The sequence below is a fragment of the Lepisma saccharinum genome, unplaced genomic scaffold, assembly GCF_977018435.1.
Source record: "Lepisma saccharinum unplaced genomic scaffold, izLepSacc3.1 HAP1_SCAFFOLD_450, whole genome shotgun sequence".
NCBI classification, from domain to species: domain Eukaryota; kingdom Metazoa; phylum Arthropoda; class Insecta; order Zygentoma; family Lepismatidae; genus Lepisma; species Lepisma saccharinum.
This window is the reverse complement of record NW_028143147.1, coordinates 190,955-217,614: the sequence shown is the minus strand read 5'-3', so window position 1 is coordinate 217,614 and position 26,660 is coordinate 190,955. Positions and strand designations below refer to the sequence as shown.

General features: G+C 37.4%; 1 protein-coding gene across 1 annotated transcript in view; it reads left to right on the top strand.

The window, feature by feature from the left end:
• Positions 1-20,490, top strand: part of LOC145982843 (transmembrane protein 94-like) — a 42,382-nt gene extending 21,892 nt beyond the window's left edge. Inside the window, exons 7-12 of the mRNA XM_083116207.1 lie at positions 4,810-4,930; positions 5,030-5,154; positions 10,338-10,587; positions 11,784-11,877; positions 18,647-18,811; positions 20,223-20,490. Of these exons, the coding sequence (XP_082972333.1) occupies positions 4,810-4,930; positions 5,030-5,154; positions 10,338-10,587; positions 11,784-11,877; positions 18,647-18,811; positions 20,223-20,295 (828 nt within the window). The 3' untranslated portion in view covers positions 20,296-20,490. The remainder of the gene's footprint in view (positions 1-4,809; positions 4,931-5,029; positions 5,155-10,337; positions 10,588-11,783; positions 11,878-18,646; positions 18,812-20,222) is intronic.
• The last annotated feature ends 6,170 nt before the right edge of the window (positions 20,491-26,660 follow it).

Sequence of the window (26,660 nt, the reverse complement as noted above, 5' to 3'; positions counted from 1 at the left end):
TTACAGTAATGATTTTAAGAACTACTACATTAAGGAAATCCAAATACACTAATAAAATATTAATACAATTATAGACAATAATTACAGCAATGATTTGAAGAACTTCTACATGAAGGAAATCCAAATAAAGGAAGAATACACTATGGGAGTGAAATTACATACAATATTTAAGGCGAGCACAATAATAAGCGAAGAAATTTTTTTAGTGTAAAAATAAAATGTAAAAGTAAATATGTAACTTATACAACATGGAAGAATGCAATATATATACAGAACCGATTAATGATCATTTAGGCACAATAATAGCATATAGTGAATACTTCGTACATGATAATATAAATAATATAATTCCATTTTCTGTGCAACCAAACTTTTTTGACAATTTATGTAATTTAATATTTACAAATTTAGAAATTCATTTATTGAGTAAAAACAATGTCGTAATAAGAATTTTATTAATTCCCTCTTAAATTGGGTACTTGATTCCATTGTTTTCATGTGATTAGGTAATTTATTATACAGGTGGATACCTACGAATTTAGGACCCTTTTCAAGGAGAGTGGTATTATGAGTTTGTACAACCAGATTGTGATTTTTTCTTGTGTTGTATTGATGTACTTCCTTGATACGTTTGGAGAAACTAGACATATCTTATTTTACATAGCACAGTAAATGTAATATATATAGGCAAGGTAATGGTAGAATGCCAAGATCCCTGAAGATTTTCCTACATGGTTCATTTATTTTCTTTCCTGCCATAATTCATACTACTCTCTTCTGCAAAATAAAAATTTTTGCACTGTTTCTAGCATTCCCCCAAAATACAATTCCGTATGTTAGTTGTGACTGGAAAAGACTGAAATATGTTATTCTTATTGTCTCCCTGTTTATTATGGTTCTTAAGGTTCGTATACCATATATGGTTTTGCTTAATTTCCCTGCTAGGTGCTCTATATGTATGACCCAGTTGAGATTTTCCTGTATCCAAATACCCAGGAATTTTATGGAATTTGTATATTTGACATGTTCATTTTCTATTTTTATTACTGGTTCTTCATTGTTCTTATTTCTTGAATGATGGAATGTTATTGCTAAAGTTTGTTTTTATTTATCGTCAACTTATTTGTGGGGAACCATTTGCAGAGTTCGTTTGAGGTGTTTTTTATATTTGAATTTAGAATTTGTTCATTTTTGCCAGTTAACACAATGCTCATGTCATCTGCATATAAGGTAGTTTTAACTGAGGGTAAGTTTGAAGGCAGGTCATTTATGTATATGGTAAATAGTACTGGCCCTAGAATAGAGTCTTGAGGAACACCACATGTCACTTCTTCTAGCCTAGAGATATGGGAAGAAGCATTGGTATTTATCCCTTCTACATGTAAGATCTCTACAGCTTGACTGCGATTTTGCAGGTAAGATCTGAACGAGGTGTTTACTATACCCCTTATTCCATAGTGATTTAATTTTTTCAGAAGTTGGTCATGCAATACAGTGTCGAAAGCTTTTGATAAATCAAGAAAGAGACCTACGCACTGTTCCCTATTGTCCAGGGGGTGTCTGGCATGTTCGATGTATTCAAATATTGCTGTAGTTGTTGATTTGCCTTTACGGAAACCATGTTGTTTTTATTTAAGAAAGTTGTAATTTGTTTATTCATTGCAATTTCCATGATTTTTGAGAAGGGTGAAAGCAGAGCTATGGGCCTGTAATTATCTACACTACGCTTATCCCCTTTTGTATACACAGGTTTGATTTTTGCTTGTTTTAGTTTATCTGGGAACACACCAGTAACAAAGGATAAGTTCACTAGATAACATAATGGGTGTAGGATATGCGTGTGACATTTCTTTACAATTGAGGATGGAATTTCATCCAAGCCAGTTGACCATTTGCTCTTCATTTTTAAGATGATGTCTGTCAGTTCCTCAACAGAGACTGGGCGTAGAAACATTGGTGCACTATGTGTATTCATTTTAACCTAACCAGAGTTTTGATTGGTTTCAACTTTATCCTTATTAACATTAATTAGGTATTTATTAAACAATTTTGCCACTACCAAAGGATCGCTTACGTTTGTGTCATTTTGATAAAGTGTGATGTTTTCTATTTTTTTGCAATTTCCCTACAGTTCTTTTTCTATTATGCCCCACATTGCTCTGGATTTATTTGAAGAGTCTGAAATTAGTTTCCCATTATGCCCTTTCTTTGCAGCTTGTAACACACGTTTGTATGTTGACTTGTATTTCTTGAAGTATTCTTCAAAATCAATTGTTACACAGCTGTGCTTTTCCTAGCCCTGTTTAGGAATCTCATTCTATCACTAGCTATCTTTATTCCTTTTGTGATCCAAGGTTTCTCTTTCTGTGTTACCCCTTTAACTTCCTTCTTTGGGAAGGCTACATCAAAATAGTAAGAAAATATGCAATGAAATTTGTCGAAAGCTTCATTTACTATGCTACACTCGTATATATGTTTCCAATCTTCATTGCTGAGTAAGTGATTGAAGTAAGTTGTATTTTCATCATTAAAAACTCTTTTGGTGGTATAATCATTTATTTGTTTAACATTGCTATTGCTTTGTGAAAACTGTGTTGAAAGTGAGAAAGACTGTGCAAAGTGATCTGAAAATCCAGTGTCAAAAACCTCTACTGTGCATTGGTCTACTAGTGAGTTCAATAGAATTTGGTCCAGAGCACTTTTTGTATTTTTTGTTACTCTGGTAGGTACTTTAACCATTGCTTCTAGGTTGAACATGTTAAGAAGCATGTTTAATTCATGATTTACATTCTTTTTTAGAAAATCAACATTTAGATCATTTATCACTGCTACCTTTTTGTTGGACTGCTGAAAGTGATTTAGAATAACTTCCATGTTACTGACAAAGATATTCAAATCACTATCTCGCGTTCTGTATACACATATGATTATATATTTTAGTTCTGGCAATTCGATAATGCATGATTCAAAGTGTTTTTCAATGTTGAGGTGAGCAAACTTTTTGCATTCCTCTACTGTGATATCAATTTTACTATATATGCATGCACCACCTCTCCTGAATTTACTTCTTGAAAAGTTTGAAGTTAAAATGAAGTTTGGAAAATTTACACAACATATTTCATAATGTTTTAGCCAATGCTCAGTGAAACAGATTATGTTTTTATCTGCTAACTTATCAGCTAGGAGTGTTTCTAGCATTAGTTTCTTTTCGGTGTTTAGTCCTTGGATGTTTTGATGGAATATATCCAGAGATTTTGATCCTCTACCATTTTACCAAAGTACCGTTTCTCTTAACATTCCTCGTACACATTATTTTCTTAGCTACATTTGAATTTACAACTTGAAGGTTTTGGTGAGAATTATTTAAGGTTTCTGACTTCCTATAACTTACCATAGTATCCATACAGCCCACTGAACCAATTACATTCCCCATAAAAAATTACTGTCATGCATTAACGGGACTTTCCTTTCCCTTGTGGATTTCCGATGGGTATCTTCAATACTTCTATTTGCACTTTCACTAGTCAAACTTTCCTTTGATTCACTATCATCTTGATTGTTTTTAGCATTTTTCTTTATGTGGTTACCACTATTTACTATTTCCTGATTTACTTCTGTGATATCTTGAAGTAAGGGTTGTGCCAAGGGTAAATTCTTAGTCTTCTCAGTAGGATTTGGAGCTGGAAGAACTATAGCATTTTTCCCATTTTGGGGGGAGGTGTACAGTTTACCAATAGGGAGAGTTTTTCACACAGCAAATCTTTCCCTCTTCTATTTAAGTGTTGGCCGTGGGTGGTATGACCATCTCTTCCGATTTCATTTGCACTTTTGGGAAAACTTTGCAAACTTTGGAGAATTTGGAGCTTGCCTTGTTTACTTCCACATTTACACATGATGATTGCATTAGGTCGTATCGTAGTGGGATGGTACTAACAATAACGTTTGTGTTTTTTTTACTGTTTCAAGGCAAGTTTTGAGGGCTATAATTGCTGATTTTGTATCGTTCCTTGCTACGTCATTAGATCCACCCATTACGATGACGAAATCGTCGCTTCCATAGTCTTGGTTCTTCATGTATGGGCGTTTTTTTGTCTTATTAGTAGCCCTCTTTTTGTTGTCATTATTTGCACAGTTTTTCGCATTTCTCCCAGTTGAGCAGTCAAGTCTTGTTGCCATGGGGCTAACTTCTTCACTGTTTAGCACCTCGAATCGATTATGGTGTACAAATTTGTACCGTGCATTTTGATTTTGTGTTGGAACTCGATTTTATCAGAGATTTCTTATTTACGTTGCGATTTACAACCTCCGACCACATGTTTGAGTTTTTCACATCATTTAGTCCTCTTTTCTCATTCAATAGTTCTAGTTTCTCGGCTTTAAGAACCTTAATGATTTCATTCTTGGACGAGAGCTCAAGATGCAGTCTTTCTATCTCTCGTTTAGTTCTGTCGCACTCACAACAACTCGGCATTTTGTGACTTTTCACTCACTTTACCTATTTTCCGAGCAAATACAGTTGTCTTGTAGCTTCGCAATGTCTGTGCACTTATGAACAGCTTCTTTACAGCCTTTTACCTTTTAGTTAACAATTTTTTTCACGAGCACTTCTACACACACAACTATGACCGGCGGCCCCTTTTTTTTTCTTCTTTTATTTCATCTTATAATCACTCATCCTCATGATTAGTCAAGAGGAGCAGAAATGTGATGCTAAGTAACAACAACAACAAAAAATACACAAATACTTCATCTTAATACTGCCCTTCAGTTACATAGGCATAAGCTAATAGTATCCTGTGTTTATTCCAGTCTCGTCACTACATGCAGTGCGTTTGGAGCTGTGTCCAGTTTTGGATCTGCTGCTCGGTTTCGGTCAATGCAATCCAAGTACTCGGTATTTTCCTCATGCTACCACCAGTGTTCTCGGTAGGTAAGTATCTGCAGTATTTCAATGGTGACTTTGATTTAGTTGGTTAAGCCGTTATCCGTTGAAGCACATGCTAAAAGGATGTTTTCTTTCTATTTCCAGGTCAGGTTTTATGGCTGGTGTGCCTTATCATTCCTTTGTTGTCTGTGTCCCTCGTGGGAAATCCTACAAATACCCAAGTGATGCAAGAAGCAACTGGGAAGAACCAATGTAAACTCAGTTTTGAAGTATGTATATCTTTCAACTTCATGCTTTACAGTCTACCTCTCTAGATGTTCAATTTTTTTGCTAGATTTTTTGTCTTTTTCATTGATTGATTTGGCTTATTTTACTTCACTTTTCTGCCTTTTTTTGCCTAATTGCAAATATTAGGATGATGAAAGGACACTCACAAGGAATAGATGTGGCCAGGCTGGAATTCAAACCCTGGTGTTGTAGCAGACTGTACTAACTACTTTACCATGGAGATTGGGTATTTCTTGTCTCTTGTCTGAAATTTGTTGCACATGTTGTCTTTTGTCAGCTTTATTATTTTTAAGAAAAATATTTATTGCATAATTATTTGTGATTTTTCTTGTATGTACACATTGCTTGCATTGTAGAATTATTTCTCCTGTAGTCTACGGTTATTACAAGCATAAAAACACAGTTTTTCGTTGTGACATTTCAGGAGAACACACGCTCCCTTCATTAGACATTTATTTTTAGTTTGACTAAAGATACAGTTATAACAATGGTTATTTTTTTTGTTAAATTTGTTCTAAAAAATTTAACCATTGTTATAACTGTATCTTTAGTCAAACTAAAAATAAATGTCTAATAAAGGGAGCGTGTGTTCTCCTGAAACGTCACAACAAAAAACTATGATTTTATGCTTGTAATAACCGTAGATTACAAGAGAAATAATTATTTGTATATGCACTAAGCATGGGATGCTATAAAATTTTTGCTCATAACAATGTAGTATTGGTGTAATTTACCACTTACATTATACTACTCAAATGTACAATTTCATTATGGATCTCAATAGTTCCGTTGTCTCTTTATTTAGTGTATGATCAATAGGTTTGGCATATCAATAAAGCAGTTGGTAGGTCATCTGACTGTCTTGTAGGATACCCATGTTCAGTTCCTGGGGTGGGAGATTTCAGGTGGGAATTGTTCCAGCATTATCCATGTATAAAGCTGCTCTGGGGTTCACCCAGTTTCTAGCTTCCAGTGGGTAAAGTTGGCTGGGGCAGGGTGCTGACCACATCATCTCCACAAATGGCCAAGATTGTAAATGTGTGGGACCCAAAATTCAACCACTTCTTTATAATTTTATGGATAATCTCCACACTCTACTTTTTAAGAAAGTAAATATCTAAATATGAAACACGTTTAGCACTGTAGTCACCTCAAAATACAAATTTATTAAAGAGGTCAATGATCCATTCAGGTTCTTCAAGGACCATTTGGAATTCTATATCGGATCGGTAGAATATCGGTAAATTTTATATCAGTACTTTATCTGTATTGGCCAAAATTTCATATCGGCCTATCCCTACAAAAAATAGAGTGAAATATTGACTTGAAACCTTTTTTTCCCCGGCATAATTTCCACCAACACTCATACAGTTATCCTATCACTTTATCATTTATCGGCCCCCCAAAACCTGCTGCATAAAGGTCTTTGGGCTGCTGTCCCAGCCACATTCAACACCTTCATCATCCGCAAAACATTTGCTGCCACCGTGCGAATACTTTTCTGAAATTGAAGCGATCATGCATTACTCTGTAGGCTAAACTATGAGAACACCCTATTGCAGTTGCTATGTTGTCTATCATCACTCGCCTGTCATCTCTTCCACCCATACCATCTCCATGTATGCTCCTCAAGCATGGTCGGCATTTTTAAACTGAGCTCTCATGCGTGCATCTGCTATCTAGCAAATGCTAAGTGAATATCATCAAGCTGGATTCTGCTACCACCTAATGACACCTTTAGAAACTACTCACTACTATTTTCAGCTATTCCACATCAGTTTGTGACATATTTACTGATTTCCTATCATCCAAAAAAAGGTATTGATTGTAAATAAAACTTGTGCAAAGTTACTGTAAAAGAACTTGTAAGATTTCATATACGTAATACACACACAGAATGAGGCACATTAGAATAACACACATTGTGTTTGAAATAGTAATTGTTTTAGAAAATTCCCATGGAATCAGGATAGTACAGTTGTTGGCTCCTAGGCAATGGTATGGAAAAAAATAAGCAACGTACAAAGCATTCCTTATCTGTTCAATCATCTGATATAGACTGGCAGCTGGTATACTTCCCTTGCATACACATCCAGTTCTTATAAATTGTGTATAGAGTTCTAAACTAGAGGAAGTGGTGTCTTGTTCACTGATCCTATACCAGAGAATACATGGGTCTCCCAAAATTCACAAGAGTTCTGTGCATCTAGCTGTTCCTTCTAGCATTTTTTCTAAAACAAAGCACTATCAGACCCCTATCCATGTCCAACTATAATTCTCCTACCCCCAACTGAGAAGAGGCAGTTGTTACTTTGAAAGGTGCTGTTTATTGTGTCTGGAAACAAGTCTCTGTTGTCCACAAGGATGTCCCCAGATTTGGTAAGAATCATGTCTTGCTACATTCCTCATCTTCCTTTCACTATAACTGTATGGTTTAAAATTATGGACACAGTGTTGCAACACAGAACAATTTGTCTATTGAGTGAGTGGTTCTCTTTTCTGGTTATAGAATTGTTTGAATTGTTGTTTTAAGTCCACTTTATGCACAGAGAGGCTAATCGGGTCTGGACCTACAGTTTAAAGTGGGATCCGAACCAGTGTGCATTGTGCCTCCACTAGGTATCGATCCTTGGAACCCCTTGATCACAAGGTGACAACGTTTTTTGTCATAGAAAGAAATAAGTAGGTTACAGAAGAAATCAGGCACTTACTCCACTTTTCGTGAAACAATTAATATTTTCACCAATTTTCATATTATAAGATCAAATGAAGAATGTACCTTGCTGTTGTAATTTGGATAGTATAGATAGTAACACTGTCAAGTTGCCCATGAGGACTTGCATTGAAAGTGTAAGCAGAAATTTTCATCTGCCAAGCTATGTTGCTAGTAGCCTACCAAGAGTGGCCCTCACCAATGGCATAGTTGTAATGCCATCACCTTGTAATCAAGGGGTTCTGGGTTCGAAGCCTGGTGGAGGCACTAGTAGTTTGGATCCCACTTTAAACTGTAGGTCCAGTCCCAATCAGCCTATCTGTGCACACAGTAGATTTACAAAATTTGACTCTACCAAGAGCAGATTGTCTTCCTACTTGGCCCATTCTTTTGTAGTCATATATGAAAAGGCCTTTAGGCAGAGATTACAGGCTGTGTACCTAGTCATATCATAAATTCTGTTACAAGGTTAATAAAGAACTACAGGCACAGTGAGCAAGCTAATGTATTAATAATACATAATGTATAATGTTACAAAGGTACAGGTCTTGCCAACACAGATCACCAATCACTGTTCAAAATGGCCACCTCTGGCCTTCACACAGGCCCGAAGTTTCTGAGGCCAGTTATCGATTGCAGCACGCACAGTCTCGAGGGGAAAGTCTGCCACTGCCTTCACAAGAGAACGCTTGAGACTCGCAAGGTTTGGATGTCTCTTCCTACAGACCATGCCCTCCAAAACAGACCACAACCTGTAGTCCAATGTGCTGAGGTCGGAGCTGCTGGAGGGCCAATCAGCCGGAGCAATGAAATCAGGCACATTCCTCTGAAGCCACTCCTGTGTGGTCTTTGCCTTGTGGGCCGGTGCTGAGTCCTGCTATAAGCTCCACGGCTCATTGTTGAACATGGTGCGTGTCAACACTGTACACCAACTTGGTACACTCTTGCAGATGTTTTCACACCATGTTCACAGAAGTGGAGGTCAGTTGTGTCATCGTACGAAACCCTCTACCAAACCATCACTGAGGCAGGATGATGGCGTCTGAGGATATGTGGCGTGTTTTCACAAGCTTCCTGGGATGTCGAGGCATAAACATGGTCGTTTTGACAATTGTAAGACTCTTCAATCATGAAGATTTTTTCATCTGTGAAAAGGATCCTTTGTGGCCACAATTTGCGTAACCCTGTGGAGTGAGGAAGTGACCAGTACTTCGCCGATAAGCGCGGAGTCCTAGGTCACTTCGAAGCACACGCGACATTGACATTTTCGAAATGTTCAGCTCTCAAGCCATCACTGCTTGTTTCCTGACAGGATTTCGTCGAATCTGCGCTGCCATAGCTTTCACGAGCTTCTGGCTCCTCACGCTGCAAGGTCTACCTTTCCTGGGGCGGTCATCAATTGTCTGTGTGTCACAGTATCTGTTGATGGTCCAATGCACGAACATCCTGCTGATATTCAGCTTTTTCAGGGTGTTGAAAATATCCGATGGTGATTTGCCAACTTTGTGCAGTGCGATTACTGCCACACGGTTCTCGTATACACCCCACTCCGTTCGACTCGCAGTAAAATTCACCTTTCCGCTACCACAGCCAAACACACAATGATACTGTTGTTGTTTGATCCAATCTTGCCAACCAGTGTTGCAATCCCTGTCTAAACTTTGTAACAGAATTTATGATATGACTAGGTATAATGGAATTCCAGGTAACAATATACTTTTTCTTTTCTTGTAGTCGGAAGGTATGTAATCACTGCTCAAAGGCATCCCCATGAACGATTTCAAAATGATGAGCCAATCCCAAGACAGCATGTAAAATTTACAAGAGTTTTGGTGCTTATGCAAGGGAAAGTCCAAGGCTAACAGACGAAACAGTTGTACATTCAAGGGAAGCTTATCTGCAACTGCCATTCTTACAAACCGTCACCAAGCATCTGACTAATGTGTTTTGGGAATTTTCATGAAACTTGATTAGTTACTGTTTTAAATGTTATAGTTTTAGTACTGGAAGTATGATGCTATGTGTATGTATATGGAACCAAAAATTTCTGTGTTCATAAAAACTGTAACAAAATATCAGAATTGTGCAATCAGCTATAGAAATATTGGATTGATAAAACTGTTGATAATTTTTGCAAACCTCAAACCTCTTCAGCTCAGCTCTATATTTTACACTGTATTCCAACAAGAGTTAGGTGGAAGAATAGCATATTCTGACCTGTGACTACTCGATAAAAATGTTATTATTATTAAATGTCCTATTAAAATTAATATGATAATATATGTGCTCAAATTATTAATTGAATAAGCTTGCATAATGTTCTGAAATTCGCATATGCATGTGTTGAAACTCACACTGTGCTCTGTTGTGTTGAATTATTGAAAAAATAATTCAATATCTAAAGTGAAAAATTAGTATTTTGTTACTGTAGCATTTCATCCTATTTTCCAGATGGTAACCTTTATCCTGTGGTGCTATGGGATTAAGTTTCTACCCGCTGTGCTCCTGGTGTTGCTTTTCGTCTCCGTGACACTCGCTTATTTCTGCTGGGATGTTGTGAGCGAGAGGAATGCCACTTGCACCATGGTCTTCCCTTTTGTTGAAGAGGAGAAGTACTCTTGGGGTGGATGGGGATCATCTCACAGTTACGGTCTCACGCTAGTACAGGAAGAAGCTTTGTGCTTAACTGTTTTGTATTTAGGTGAGTAGTTACATGTCAGTTTTTACTTTCATTTAGTGTTGCTTTTCTACCTCTTTTGGCTAATCGTAACGATGAGGATGAGTGATGATGGATTGAAATTGATTAAGGGACACTTGCAAAGAAAACCCATGCACAGACTGGAGCTAGAACCTGGTAACATTGGTGGCGAGATCAAGGTTCAACCTCATAAGGTGCTCAGCCATTTGTGACAGTGGCATATGCAAGATTTTCGTAACAGAGGGATCTTGTCTTCTTATTTTTTGTACTTATTTCTATATTTTGCTATATTTTCCTGCATTTGATGTTTTTTTTATAGGAATGATAAGCTAAAAGGTGGGAGGAAGTGGGTGGTTGCTCTAACCCCCACCAACCCAACCTTGGGCATGACACTGCTTTGTCAGATAAGCAAATGCTTTTTGCTTTAACAATAAGCAAAAAGTTAGGGATGAGATAGAGTAATTAGCACTTTATCAGTTTTGTCCGATAAAGATTTATTGGTAAGATTACTGATAATTTTACAGATTTAGTATATCTACAAATAGCTGTAATTTAGTACCAAGTTCTGGATATAAACTAAGGATGGGCTGATACAAAATTTTGGTTGATACCAATACAAAATTTACCTTGCGTTGAATCGCTGCCTTTAGTTCAGGTAGGGACCGTGAGGAACATGTTGCAAAATTTGATTAGAAGTTTTAGCGACAGACTCCAGTATGCGCCATTTGCGAGATGTTATTTTCCGCAATTAATGTTGGTGTAAATTTTCTTTTTTTTTTTTAATAATAATAATAATAATGGCATACAGACAGACAGAACTTTTCTAACGGTGAAAGCGGCCCCGGCGCCCACCCAGCGTCGAATAACATGGGTACCTGGGGGAAACCCTGGGGGGTAAAGGCGGTCAGGGGCATGATGCTGATCACATCACCCCCACTCACGACCGGATCAAGAAAGTGTGGGGCGTTACCCCCACACCCCCTATACGCCTTCATGGCGTGGTGCTATGCACAGGGGAACACTTTTATACATATGTCTGTAAGGCTAGAACATGAATAGAGACAAACTCTTTTTATTTACTGTGTTATATCATTTTAAAAATCATCAGGAATTTTTGCTCCATCCTGTATATTATTGAAAATGTAAAAATAAAGTTTGTGTTTGAAGTGGACTTCAACAATAATTTACTGTCATTGCAGTGACCATCTCCATTGGATTTGTGCATCGCCATTCTCATCTTTGGCAGGAAAATCCTATCAGGAACAAACTTTGGATTGTTACGGTTGTTGTTTTGTAAGTAAATTCATATTATCACATGTAAGAGAGTGAATGAGTGAGTTAGTTTGTGTGTGACTGTGAGAGAGAGAGAGTGAGTGAGTAAGGATGGATTAGATTAATCAGTAGTCTATTTGGTAGGGTGAGCATATTCTCCAGGCAAAAAACTGGACACGTCAGTACCTACTATTCAATGTTTTCAACACAGCAGCTGCAGAACCACAGACAAAATGCACAAATATCAGTAAGCCTAGTATCTTTAATACTGAAGAGAGGAAAATGGCCAATATTCAAATCATCATATAAAGAGTTTAGAAATGTTATAGATAATCATAACACATCACTTGTGCATACATGCAACGGATTTTCTGATTAGGTCAATGAATTCTATCCTTTGTATTGTAAAAATACATTTGAAACACTCTTCATTTCTTGTGCTATGATAAAATCAAATTTTCAGGAAATATCATGGATTTCACTCCTGGCTTAAAATCCAGGCTAATTATGATTCTCAAAATTACCTCTGTGGACACAAAGACATCTAGGTTAAAACACCCTATATAACAGTATTGACCATTATAAGCATATCAATAAACCAATGAATGAGTGAAATTGCAGATAATTTCCACTAGTCCTGTAATTTAGTGCAAATTTCTCCATTTTTTAATGAATATATGGTTTTGTAAAATAAATTCCTAAATATGTTTTTTTTTAAATATATTTTAAGGCAAAAACTATTGCAATCATCTGGTTACATATATTACAGAGATGAATGAAACATTCAGATTCGTCGTGGAACTTTTGTATTTCTATTTCGGTCCATATTGACCTGTTTTCTTATGCTTCTAATAACCGTAAACTACAGGAAAATAATTCCATATTGAAGTGCAGAAGTCAATTGTGATGAATTAGAAACGAATTTTATTGCTGTCCTATTTACCTGTATTTCTTGTGTTTGAATTTAGGAATTTAGAGGGAACTAAATAATCACCAACGGATTACCTTATTTGCATATATTTCTTTAATCTTACAGGGGGGAGGGGACATACAGTGATTCAAAATTTTTGTTAGATGTTTAACTGATCTCCCAGGCTCGCCCCTGGTGTGAGTTCTAAGATTTTGGTTTTCATTCAGTATTATGAGGACAATTGAGGAGCTACTTGAAAGCCTTAGCAGTGTAATACAGTCGTAAAAGCCAAAAAACATCAGTGGTGGTACTCTACCCATCACCCATTTGAAAGTAGTTTGGTGGGCTTTGGACCTGAGAGGTATGTTTGCACCATGGAGTTTTTATATTGGTACTAGCTGATTTCCCGGCATTACCCGGGTATTTATTTATCCCAATGTTGTACAGGAAAATAATGAATTCTAAGTATAGTGTAAAATGTAACTAGGCTAATTTTAAATGTGATCGTGAATGTCACCAATTAGCTTAGGGACTCCGAAAACTATGGATTCGACACTAATCTAGGTCATTTGTGTCATTTTATTTTTCACCCCCTCTCACCCCCCATGCCGATAGGTGATGAACTTGGAGTTGAACCACATTGGGAGTGTCACGAAAACTATGGATTCCATTCGCAACACAGCTTGAATGTTAGACAACCCGAGAAACACTATCATTGTGCTGGATTGCATAGAGTTACGGATGTCTGCCTGTGCGGAATTTAATATCGATCGTTCTAGATTATTTTTACATGTCACCCCTTCCAACACCACCCCTAGGGGTGCCAGGGGTGTCTTACCCTAAAAATATTCTTTCCAGATTGCAAGTGATACATGTACCAAGTTTCGTTGAAATTGCTCCAGGCGTTCGAGAGTTATGCCGGAACAAACATACACACACACACACACATACCAGGTGGTTATAATTAAAGCAACGGTGTTCAGAGTGGTACAGCACGGGCTGTAATGAGAGTAGCAGTCTGAAACTTCGTAGATATGCTAATGAAGCAATGCGCTTGCGAATTTTTATATATATATATATATATATATATATATATATATATTAGGGATGGGGCCGATTAATCGGTACTCTATCGGTATCAGCCGATATAGGCATATCGGTGTGTCGGTTTATCGGTAAAATTACCGATTATTTTACCGATCCGATATATCGATAAATATCTTATAATTTAGTGCAAAATTCTGCCATTTTGTTGTAATTTTTATGGATAATCTCGATGCCTTACTTTTTAAAAAAGTAATTGTCTAAATATTCAACTTCTTTTCACTGCGGTCACCTCGAAACACATATTTATTAACGAGATCAATGAACATTTCAAGTTCTTCATTGACCATTTCTAATTTTATATCGGATCGGTAGAATATCGGTTATCGGTATTGGTAAATTTTATATCGGTACTGGCCAGAATTTCATATCGGCCCATCCCTAATATATATTCTCGCCACCGGGGTAAAAAATGGCGCTGTAAGCAGTCAAAACGGTGTATAGTTACAGGAAAAACGCAGGAAAGATCAAACACATGAGAACAATCATTCTGGCATGTTTATTAGGAACTATGGTTACAAGAACTGTTCAATATGGCCTCCCAATTCAGCAACATGCTGCATTCGTAACACACCATGGTCGACGGTTGCTCGCAGCATATCTGGTGAAATCTGAGCGATGTCGTTGTAGAGTGCCACACACGTAAATTTGCCGTTGCGTAGAAACGAATTTTCGTTTCGTCTCCCTCTCTCTTAGCATCACGTGTTCTACCCTGCTCGAAAACCTTCGCTATTGTTGCCACATTGTCATTCCATTCCTGGACACACTCGCGCAAACATCATTGAAAACAATTGAATAGAGCTCCAGCTCGCGGTTCCCACCGTTCGGTAGGGACGCTAATGTGGCAATATAGCACGGCGTAGTGCTTGCTTCTTTTATGCAGTGCATGTTCATTGGCTAGCTAGTAACTAGTGTTGCCAACTGTAATAATGACGCACTATTTCTGTCACGGAAGGGGAAAAGGCAGGTAAAGTGGTGGTGAGTTTTGTTGGATTGGAAGCACCATATTTTTATTTTATACTAAGTATTTGACCGGTTTGACGTTGTGTGCGTGTATTGCGTGTGTGTATGTAAAAGTGTGTGTTTGCTAATGAACGTTAAATTCCATAATGCCTCCAGTTCTGTCGAAGTTGAAATCAAAAACCTTGCATAGCCAAGCTCGGGAAATTCTAAGCAACGTGCACGAGTTCATGAAGGAGGAAGCCAGTCATGGTGTTAGCATCCCAATAAAGCATTTTGGCAAGAGAGCAGCGAACAGCAGCAACAAATTGTTCATATTTCATAATTTTGGAATTATTCAAAATAAATAAATTATGTGGCTCCAACATCATTTCAACTCTGGCTCCGGCACGTGTTCTTGTAGAAATTGCATAGAGGAGGCTGTCATTTTTGCTGCTTAATGCGATACATATTGTTTTCTGTGTTAAAATTGCCATGCTTTGGTGGGTGACCAAGTTCATAGCAGGGCCGGCGGAAGGGGAGGGCGAACCGAGCGGCAAAATTTGAAGAGAAGAAAAAAATAAGCCTATTGAAAACTGTGATCGAGCGAGATATTCTTTTGCGCTGAATAGTATTGAAATAACATAAGAAGTCTCATTATTTATTTTATATTTTGATGTTTTAGTTAGTAATATATTGATTTTCAATTTTCCGTTGCTGCGTAATGACCGGGGGGGGGGGGGGTCGAAATAGAGCGGCATCTGCCGCCACCTCCCAGGGAGGCAAAATGACTAGCACCGGCCCTGGTTCATAACAAAAGAAAAAGCCGCGCAGCTTATCGTCTAGTGGCAGTATATGTACTTGTCATTGTTGTCGAAGCCGGCATCCTTTGTAAATGTACAACAAAGGCAACCGACTGTCGCGGATCTCAGAGAGGAAATAATAATACTGTTTGAGGAGGAGTGTTATGGTGCAATTGTAGCGGTTTAACACGTTGGCATGTTATTATCTGCCATTGCAGTTCCATACCAGTGTATACGGGTTTTGGGAGTGAAAAGTTAGAACGCCACCAGTGCATTAATGCAATGAAAAATAATATATATATATTTTTTATTTTGTTTGAAATCACTCAAATAAGGAATCGTATGAAGAAGTCTTCTTTGCAGCATTTTTGGTAATTTTACTTATGTGTTAGTTCATATTTTGCGAATTTTTAGTTCATATGTATGTAGCTACATACAAAGCCACTTGTTAGTACATATTAATCCTAGTCCTGGTATAATGCATGACGTTTAAAACTCAACGTTAGATAGACCTGAATTCTCTAATTTTATTGTTGTACGTAACAGCTGTGCATCGGAGCACTGCAGCGATTTTTCTATCTGCTCCATTAGCAACACTGCTTCTTTAGTTGTTTCGCGCATCGCACGGCAGAATTAACTGTGCTGGACTCTATGCTAGCCTTCAGATCAGGCAGAGACCGGACATGTCCCTGATAGACACAATCTTTTAAATATCCCCACAGCCAGAAGTCACATGGATTAAGGTCGGGGGATCTGGAAGGCCATGCATCTGGAAACTGCCCAAACATGATGCGGTCATTAGTGAAGGTTTCTCGCAGCAAATCTTTGATGTGGCGAGTGACATGTGGTGTTGCCCCATCTTGCATGAAAATGGTGGTGTGTTCACAGTTCCGTTCTTGCAAAGCTGGAATCGCGTGTTGCACAAGGAGGTCCCTATAACGTGCAGGTGTCACTGTACACCTAACAGGCCCTCGAGGTGGCATCTCCTCAAAGAAAAACGGACCAAGAATGAAGGAGCTAGTGAACCCTCACCAAGCAGTCATGTAAACTGAGTGCAATGGTTTTCCTGCACAACATGTGGATGAGTGGAACCCCATATGCGACAGATCTGAGTATTCACTGCACCGTCCAGAGTAAAATGCGCCTCCTCAGTCCACAGAATATTCCCCTGCCACATGTCATCCACTTCCATGCGTGCCAAAAACCGATGGGCAAACTCACGGCGTTGTGGAATATCTTGGGGTTTCAATTGGTGCACAGTTTGAATCTTGTAGGGATACCAGTGTAAAATGCACCGCAAAACCTTGCGAACTGTTGACCAGGGGAGTGACATTTCACGTACCACAGCTCTAGCACTGGTTGCAGAAGTTGAGGCATGTGCTGCACGGTCAGCTACAGCTACAGCAACTTCGTCCACAACTTCCACCTTCCTCTCCCTAGTGCAACACCCAATTCACCTGTTTCCCCGAATTTCTTCATCATCTTCTTCAGCCCATTAATTGACATGGGCCCTCTTCTCAGCCCTTTCTGTTGGCGATATTTCCACAGTGCAGCATTGCTATTGCTCCCATTCTGGTAAAACAACTTCACTAGCAGTGCACGGTCTTTCTTCGCAATAGCCATTGCTTTTTACACAGAAAAATTCAAACTTTTAATGTTCTGCAAACATTCACATCACTAAAGGAAAAAAAGCAACAAGAGTCACCAACAACAACCAGGGAGCTCACACAATGGGTAGGCAATGTCACTGACTTTGACGTCAGAGTTACGAAAAATTCCACGTTTTGACTGCTTACAGCGCCATTTTTTACCCTGGTGGCGAGAATTGGATTTTTTTGCGTAATTGGCGAGCGCATTGCTTCATTAGCATATCTACGAAATTTCAGACTGCTACTTTCATTACAGCCCGTGCTGTACCACTCTGAACACGGTCACTTTAATTATAACCACCTGGTACATCCATTTTTATATATATAGATTTGGTTAATTATGATGTCATGCTTCAAAATGGCAACTATTTTAGGAAGGGCATGCACTGGGCAAACATTGAAACATCTAATTACTTTAAAACTGGATGTAAGACATTAATGTTCTTGTGATTATGAAAACATTTCAGGAACAAACATTACTATTTTTTGTTTTACTTATCTATTATTTTCTTGTCTGTGTTCAGAAGATTAGCATGCCCAAGCACTTGTGAGTTCCTCCCAATTCTTTTCTAATTCCTTATTGCTAGTTTGCCCCAAATTGATTCTTCTTTACCGATTTCAATCATAAATAGTTCCATACACATTCTTCCTACATTTTCAGTAAGCAACACCAAGAAAGATATACACTAAATGCATGGCCATGAAAATAGGCAGCTGGGCAGAATTGTCAACCGGGCTTCGTTGCCTAGTTTGAGCATCAGACCGACCTCTCTCCGGGGCACTTTTGTGTCATCCCTGACCTTTCGAACAAATACTGTCAGTTTGTATCACATGGATTACAAAGACCAACGCTACAACGAGATCTTTCATTCTGTTAAACCTCCGAACACACGGGGCTGTGGTCTGACGTATGAACAGCACAAACTTCTGCCACCTGCCTAAGTTCATGGCCGTGCATTTAGGTTGGTTGCTCTGTTGTGTTAGAGAAAAGAAATTGCATACTTTGGTTTTTCAGAACAATTTCCATTTTCAGGATGCAACATCGTTCCACAAGTCAGTATGGAAAAGATCCACCTTCAAAATAAGGCTCTCCTACCTTTAACAACCCTGCCTGAAAGTGCATTTCACTTTTACCTCCCATGTGTTTTTTTGAGCGGAGGGGGGATATTGTGCATAAAAGTGTGTGGAAAATTCTGGCAATTTGATTTTGCAAAATGAATGAGAACCATTTCTTTAGTGCATGTGCCCCAAAGCATCTACCTACGTATTCTTAAGTTGATGACTTTATTTATTTTTATTTTAAAACTTGTTATGAAGTTTTGACAGTGTCTGCAAATCCTTTTCTGGTTTGAAAAATGATCTTTCTTATATTATTATTGTTTCAGGATTTGTCTTCAAGTAATATATTCATCCGTGTCTTTGTTGAGCGGCATCTCGACTGAATTGAGTGCTGATGTAACCAGCCTTCTCCTGTATGCCACATTCCTTGCTGTGCTGTCAGCTGTTGTCTTGTTCTGCATAAATGAATTGGTCAAAAGGGAAGAAATCAAGTGAGTAAATCTGCATATTAAGTTTCTTCACATTGGTCTCTTTGAGTGTTTCTCAAAGTGCAGTTCTGGACCATTTGAATTATCTGATTGATTGATTGATTTGGGTATTTTACTTTGCTTTTCTGCTAAGTGCAAAGATAAGGATGAGTGATGATATGATGAAATTGATGAAGGGACACTGACAAAGAATGCCCATGCCAAGGCTGGGTTTGAAACCCAGCACCCCTGGCATCGTATTGCAGTGTGCTAACCTCTCTGCCTCAGAGGCTGGCACTTGCATTATTCAGTCTCAACAGCCAGGAAACGGCAGCAACAGGACACGATGAAAAGCCACCTGGCAGGCCATGACCAGTAACAGGCTGTTTCCACCTTGATGTTATGATTATTTCAGATCGAAATGACAAGTGGCGCAGGTCCCTCCAGTCTGTAAAAATATTCATTGTGCATGCACGACCAACGTAGTGAGGAAACAATGCACACTATTGAGAAAATGGCAGTCTCAGTGGAAGGGGTGCCCACAAGGAGAAGCGGGATAGTGGCAAGAACTGCACCATAATATTTTTGTGGGGGATTTTTTTGGTAAAATCATAAAATTCAACATGTATATATTTAGCTAAAACATATGCAAAAAAAAAAAAAGTTTACACCTTGACAACATGCTGCAATATGTGTGTTAATGAATGGAAGGGAATCTGGACATATTTCCTTAATAATTCATTTACTTTATCTGTTACTAGGTGCACTGTATTTAATCAATTACATGAAGAAAAGGAAGAATGTAGGGTAGGGTGCTGCATCGAGGGTTTTTTGCTCGAGCGTCTGATAGTACGCACGGACAACACTAGATAGCATACAGAATCGAGAGCTTCTTCGCTCAAACAGGCAAAATGATCAGTGTACGCTTAAAGCCCAGTAGCCTATGTATAACCGTAATTTGTGGTAGTGGGTTCTCAAATATGGATCATGAAGTGAAAGATGCAGTGAAATTGAAACTTAAGTGAAGATAGTCATCATCTCCATGTTAAAATGTAGTTTAGTCTATCTTACCAATACGTAGCAATATATGAAAATTGAATAGATGATTATGGCTGAAACTACCATGCTGGATTTTTACATACATATTTCTACGATTATTGTCACATTGTAATGATATTTGATTCTTTACATTTGAGCGTGGGAGACTCGAACGAAAGTGGTCTCATGCAGTGCTCTAGTAAGCATATTTGTTGTTTTCTACATGATAGAGAACATTATTATAACCATTTTTTGGGTTATGTTCGGTAAATCTTCAGTAAATCTATTTAAAAATGCTGCTCTGTCTTACATACAGATCTAATGACATATAGTCTGCACTCCATGATGTTCAACCTCTTACCTGAAAATTCTAATGCACTTGCAATTTATTTTTCAGGGCTTATGTAAGGTACCAAAAGAAGGCAAGACTTGAATTTGGAACAAAGTTAGGAATGAATTCTCCATTTTAAACTTTTTTAAAAATCACTGACAGTGAATGAAGTGTATGTTGTAAATATTAAGCCAATCCATAGCTTTTGTATTTTGTAACTTACTTATATGTATATACAATGATTGTTTTTAGTGAATGTGCATTGCTACGAGCTTTTCATTCAACTATTTTTTGTGTGTGATTTCATTGTATATGCTTTCAGAAGATTATTGTTATTGACATGTTAGAGAAGTCTTTATTACTGATATACTCAAAGCAAGATGTTTTGTATATTATTCTGTTTAATTTTTTTAAACTGCATATTAGTGGAAGTGAAAAATACGCTTACTGAACAGTTACAATTTACATTTACCTGGTCAATTTGTGACAATCTTTTTACAAAAGCAAAATGTATATACACATACATAAATATAAATTAAAGATTTTCTTGTATCATACATACATCTTCCAAATATCTCACATTGAACACCGAAACTACAAATCTTTCAAATGCATTATGGGAAAAATGATGTGTACATATGTATTGATGCAGAACAAAGGGTTACTGTGGTTACAGTAAATGGAAATAATCAAATAGATTGTAATTTCAAAATATTTATCGTATTATAACATTCCATTGTATAGGGAGAAAAACTAAATGTGTCCATGGTAAACGCAATTACATACAGGGAAAAATAAGTTGAATTACAATTTATTTTTTTGTTCAGTGGCTTCCACGAAAAGCAACTTACTGGAAGAATACATGAAGAAACTGCAAATGGAAAAGTAAGAATGATATTAATGGCAATAGTTTTTTAAATTACCAGAATTTCTAGCAGTTGAAGATTGTCTGAACTTTTGCCTGAAAATGCAATTTGCAAGTGTTCATATAAACCTATAGTTACCTTGCACCTGCCAAAAGCACATGCAAAATGCATTTATTCTCATAAATAGACTGATACTGTATGGAATTTTTATGAATGTCACAACAAGCAACTTTGTACTTCATTGTACCTAAAATGTTTTAAATGTATATATGTAATTTTCATGTGGTGTTATTATTACATATGTATACAAATCCTTACCTTAATCTAGAATTGGCATCATCTACAATTAGATCCAGCACTGTTTCTTCACTTGTAAGTACAGAGGAACTCCTAATTTTATGCTCCTGTTTTTTACATTTTACCACCTTATTAACTTTACTTTTCTAGGCCCTGTGAGGCAAACATTGTCAGATTTTTCCTAGATTATAAGTGGGTTGGAATTTTAATAGGGATGGGCTGAATTGAAAATTTAGCCAATACCAATAACGTGCTGATGTTCTATCAATGTGATATAAAATTCAAATTGGTCCATTGACCTCCTCAATAAAAGTATGCTACAAATTGAACGAAGCTTTTGCAATGTACAAATTACATTTCCTTTTTTAAAAAAGTACACAATGGAGATTATATGTTTATATCCATAAAAATTCCAACAAAATGGTACAACATTGCACAAAATTGTAAGATATTGATAGCTCTATCAGATCGGTAAAATTATTGATAATTTTACCGATATATACCTTCTTCTTCTTCTTCTTATGGTGCTACAGTCCACTGATGAACCTTGGCCTCCTCTGTGATTTGTCTCCATCTATCTCAACCTTTTGCCACAACTTTCCAATTTCTACACTGGAGCTTCCGAACATCCTCATCCACTCCATCCACCCATCTTAATTTAGGCCTTCCTCGCTTCCTTTGTCCACCTGGGCTATCCAACATCACTCTCTTTGCAGGGTCACTATCACTCATGCCCATCACATGACCTGCCCATCTTAATCTTGCCGCCTTTATTACACCAATAACTGTTGGTTCTTGATATAAATCGTAGAGCTCCTTATTAAATATACCAATATGCCTATATCGGTCGATACTAATTAATCTGTCCCATCCCTAAATTTTAATATTAAATTAATACAGATACAACATAGATACTTGTTTCAAAGTTTCATTTTCCTTCAGTGTAGTCACCCTGGTTGCCAGCAATGTAGAACCTGAAAGATGATGTTGGCAGCAGCTGTTGGTTGATCACCTCATGTCTGGAATAGTTGTGAATATACCTCAAATGTGTTACTTCATATTCGTGATCAAGTCAAAGTCACAGGGGCTTACGTCAGGAGTACGATGGACAGCAGAGCTCCATTGATTGAACAACTCGATCACATTTGTTCAACATGCACACTAGTGTTGTCACCCACCAATGGGTGGGTTCTGCAGAAAGTCTCTCCTCCCCCTCAGAGTTGGTCATAGAGAAAACAGTAGCACAATTGCATACGAGAATAACTAACTTATTTTTATTTATTTTGATTTGTGTGGTGACCCCTAATGATATCACTCATTCAATTGGCATTTCAATTCTGGCTCTTGATCTAGCCCAATGGAATTCGAACTGTGCGGCGTTACTCCCTGGAGGTGCCGATGTATGGCAAGGGATAGGGGGGGGAGGTAAAGTGCTCCCCTGTGCTTAGCACCATGCCATGAAGGCATATAGGGGGTGTGGGGGTAATGCCCCACACTTTGTATGGCAGGGGAGGCCACAGAATTTTCGAAAAAAAAAAATCTGAAAGTTTAAAATGCGTCAATAAAAATAATCTGCATTATTGCAACTCACATTGGTTGTCGATCCGCAATGTCATCTCCCATGTTTTTGAACTGAAACAGGACCTTCAGTACCTTGTAGAACGAAACCATGCCAGTGCTGAAAACTTCATTGATAGTGCCTTTGTACAGGAATTTGCATACCTTTCTGATATTTTGCACAAACTGAATGTATCTAGAAGGGAATGATACTCACATTCTGCATCTATCAGACAAAATGTCAACCTTCAAAAGGAAGTTACTGCTTCGTGAAAGAAAGATTAAATATGAAATCATTGGTGATTACTTAAGTACATTGAGTAAGTTGTGAGAAGAAACAGGACTACATACTAATAAATGAAGAGACCCAAACATTGCTGAATGCCTATTTTTAACATCTATTATTCAGCTTTTCCTACTGTTTGTATTTATCCCTTTTGTCTCAACAATATCGTATAGCTGAATGAATTGATACTAGCTTATAAACATTAAAAAGTTGGACACCACCTATGTTAAACACACACATTACTTCTATGTGTACCAGCAGTAAACAAACACAAGAAGGGATTTTGTCTTGGTAAATCATGGTCACATGACATGCTTTTATCTATTGAAAACTCCTGATCTAGTCTTTCTCTCATCTAGCATCATGATACAACTTAAGAAAGCCTTTCCTTTGGATGACCTGGCCAAGGCTCATCTTTCACATCCCTAGTTGAAGGCTTTTACCCATCTTGCTACTGTTCGATATGGTAATAACGATTCCCCACAAGCCCCCAAGAGTAGTTGTTAACACTAACATGCAGTTAGACTTCTGGCACTTTGCATTTTTAACCAACTCTGCTGCTTCATTTTTTAAAGCAGACCTTTTTTTCTTCTTTTTGAGTTTTAAGTCCACTTTTATGCACAGAAGGCTAATTGGGACTGGATCTACAGTTTAAAGTGAGATCCGAAACACTGTGCCTCCATCGGGTATCAAACTCGGGACCCCGTTATTAAGACCTCCGTGGTGGTTAGCACTGTAGGCGATGGCACCTGGGGTCCCACGTTCGAATCCTGGCCTGGGCATTCTTTTCAAGTGTACCTTTAACATATTGTCACCCATGATCTTCACAATGAGCCAAAAGTGGCAGAAAATCAAAGTAAAACAAACCAAATCATTCAATCCAACTGGAAACACTGTGACTATACTCCATTAACCAAGTAACAGACACACTTTCTTCCATCTGAGTGGGGAGGGAGAGTACATTTGCTCTGAAGTGGACATCTGCAGGATTTTTTCCATGGAGGGGCAAGCAAGGTAATTTTTTTTTCCAAGGGAGGCAAAGAGGCATATTTTTCCTCATAATAGTGATGCCCCCTCAAAAAACTATTTCAGTCTGAAATTATCATGTTTCTCAAACAAATTTATAATAATTAATACAAATTACTGACTGAAATGAAATTATGTATGAAATAGATAATTTTTAGGTGGACATTCACTTTCCAGTGCGGAGGGGGCTTCCGGACATCCATGGTTACCAACATGTTGCTTAAGCAGTATTACCTGGTTGCATTGGTTTCTACAGCAGCATTGATACTATTAAAATTTCAACCCATGTACTTTACCTGCAGTGCCCTGAAACTATACAGTAGAATCCCAATTTTACATATCAAAATGTTATAAAATTTTCCTCAATTTTAAATTTTCCCTCATTTGAAGTTTTTTTTTCAGCTTCGTCCCTTAAAAAACATAAAATTGAAGTTCCACTGGACCAATTTCTCTTCACAAAATAAGTATTTTTAATACAAAATGTCACTGTGATAAACTTCTAAAAATTGTATAATGTTTTAAAATAAAAATATATATTAGGGATGAAACCGATTAAACAGTACTTTATCAGTATCAGCTGATATATCCACATCAGAATATTGGGTAATTTACTATAAATATCTTATAATTGAGTGTAATAGTCTGCCATTTTGTTATAATTTTTGTTGCTGGCTATAAAGATATGTAATTTCCATTCCGAATTTTTTTTAAAGAGTAACTGTCTAAGCATGTAGCTTCTTTTGAATTGCTGTCAACTGGTAACATACACTTACTAGGAGGTCAATGAATCATAGATATGCAAACACCATTTGGAATTTTATATCGGTTACAGGTAAATTAGTACTAGTGTGCTGCAATGAGCATTTTTCGCATGAGCGGCAAATAGTTTGCACAGGCAATGTTAGATGGTACACACAATCAATAGTTCTTCCACTCAAGCGAAAAACGACCGAACGAGCGAAATACACTCGAACCCTATTAGTAGACGTATTTCCGTAAATTGTCTATGGTAATGGGCCCTCAAATATAGGTCTTGAAGTAAAAGACGAAGTGAAATTGAAAAATAAGCGAACAAGTCATCATCTCCATGTGAAAATGCAGTTTTGTGTATCTTACCGAGATATGTGAAAATGAAATAGATAATTATGGGCTGAAACTACCTAGACTGACATTTTATGTTTCTACGATTATTTTTACATTGAAATGATGTTCGATTGAATGTTATAACTACATTTTATTATTTCGCAAAATTTGATTATCCTTTTCGGTAAGTGAACAATGATGTACACGTACTTCTTGCACGGTGATACGATATTTGTAATTTGCTTAGGCAGGTATGTCAGCATGTGTATCCATTATACGTTTTGGTCTGTAGATATTGCATACTTTCATATGGTCTGGATTTGAGTCTTACATAATATACAAATTATTATTTAGAATTGTAATTGCATGGCTGGTTTGTTTCCATGTAGAGGTTTTAGGTTGATGGTGCTTTTTAGGCTCTGAACTGTGGGACGATGCCAATCATTCCACAACGAGTGCGGTACATTCGAACGTAGCATGATCGAGCGTGGGAGATTCGAAAGAGTTTGAACGAGCGAAAGTGGTGCGATGCAGTACTCTAATCAGTACTTTATTGGTATTGGCCAAGATTTCATACCAGCCCATCAATAATATATTTTTCTTATCACCTTTCTGCAACTTTTTGCTAATCATAAAGTTGAGAATTAATAATAAATAAAATGAAGATACACTCACAAAGGACTGTTCAGGCCAGAACTCAAACCTGTAACCTTATGTGACAAGAGAAGTAATACATCGTGTCCACAGAAACATTCCATGATTATAAAAAGACCACAAAATTTTAATTATGTAGCATTTTGTAGGTTTGGTGCGTATTACTCACAATTCCAGAATATAAAAAATAGGAACAACATACTCGCATACGTAAGTACAGTTTTTAACGTTAATTTTTAATGTCTTCTTATATTTTTAATTATGTATATTACGAAATTTATAACGATACCATTCGAAAGAACAGCTCAAAGAATTTCAGCACATGTTGGCGTTAACTACAACAATAGATGGCATAACAATAAAATAATGAAAAAAAAATCAATTGTTAATGTTAATGTGGCACCTACTGACACACATGCATCCTCGCTTTACAAAATCTTTGTACCATCTCAGAATAGTCTTGTCAGTAGGTAAATCCTCCGTGTCCAAAATCGTACGGACTCGTTTGAAGTTTCATCACTACAAACTGCAGTTACTGCAAAAGTTGAAACCTGATAACAGTGAAAAATGACTTGCTTTCTGTGAACATTTATTAACACTTATGGAGAATAATGAGGACCAGTCAGCGAAAATCATTTTCAGTGACAAAGCAACGTTCCACGTCAAAGGGAAAGTAAACAAACGCAATGTTAGGATTTGGGGGACCCAGAATCCACATTTTGTTTTGGAGGTTGA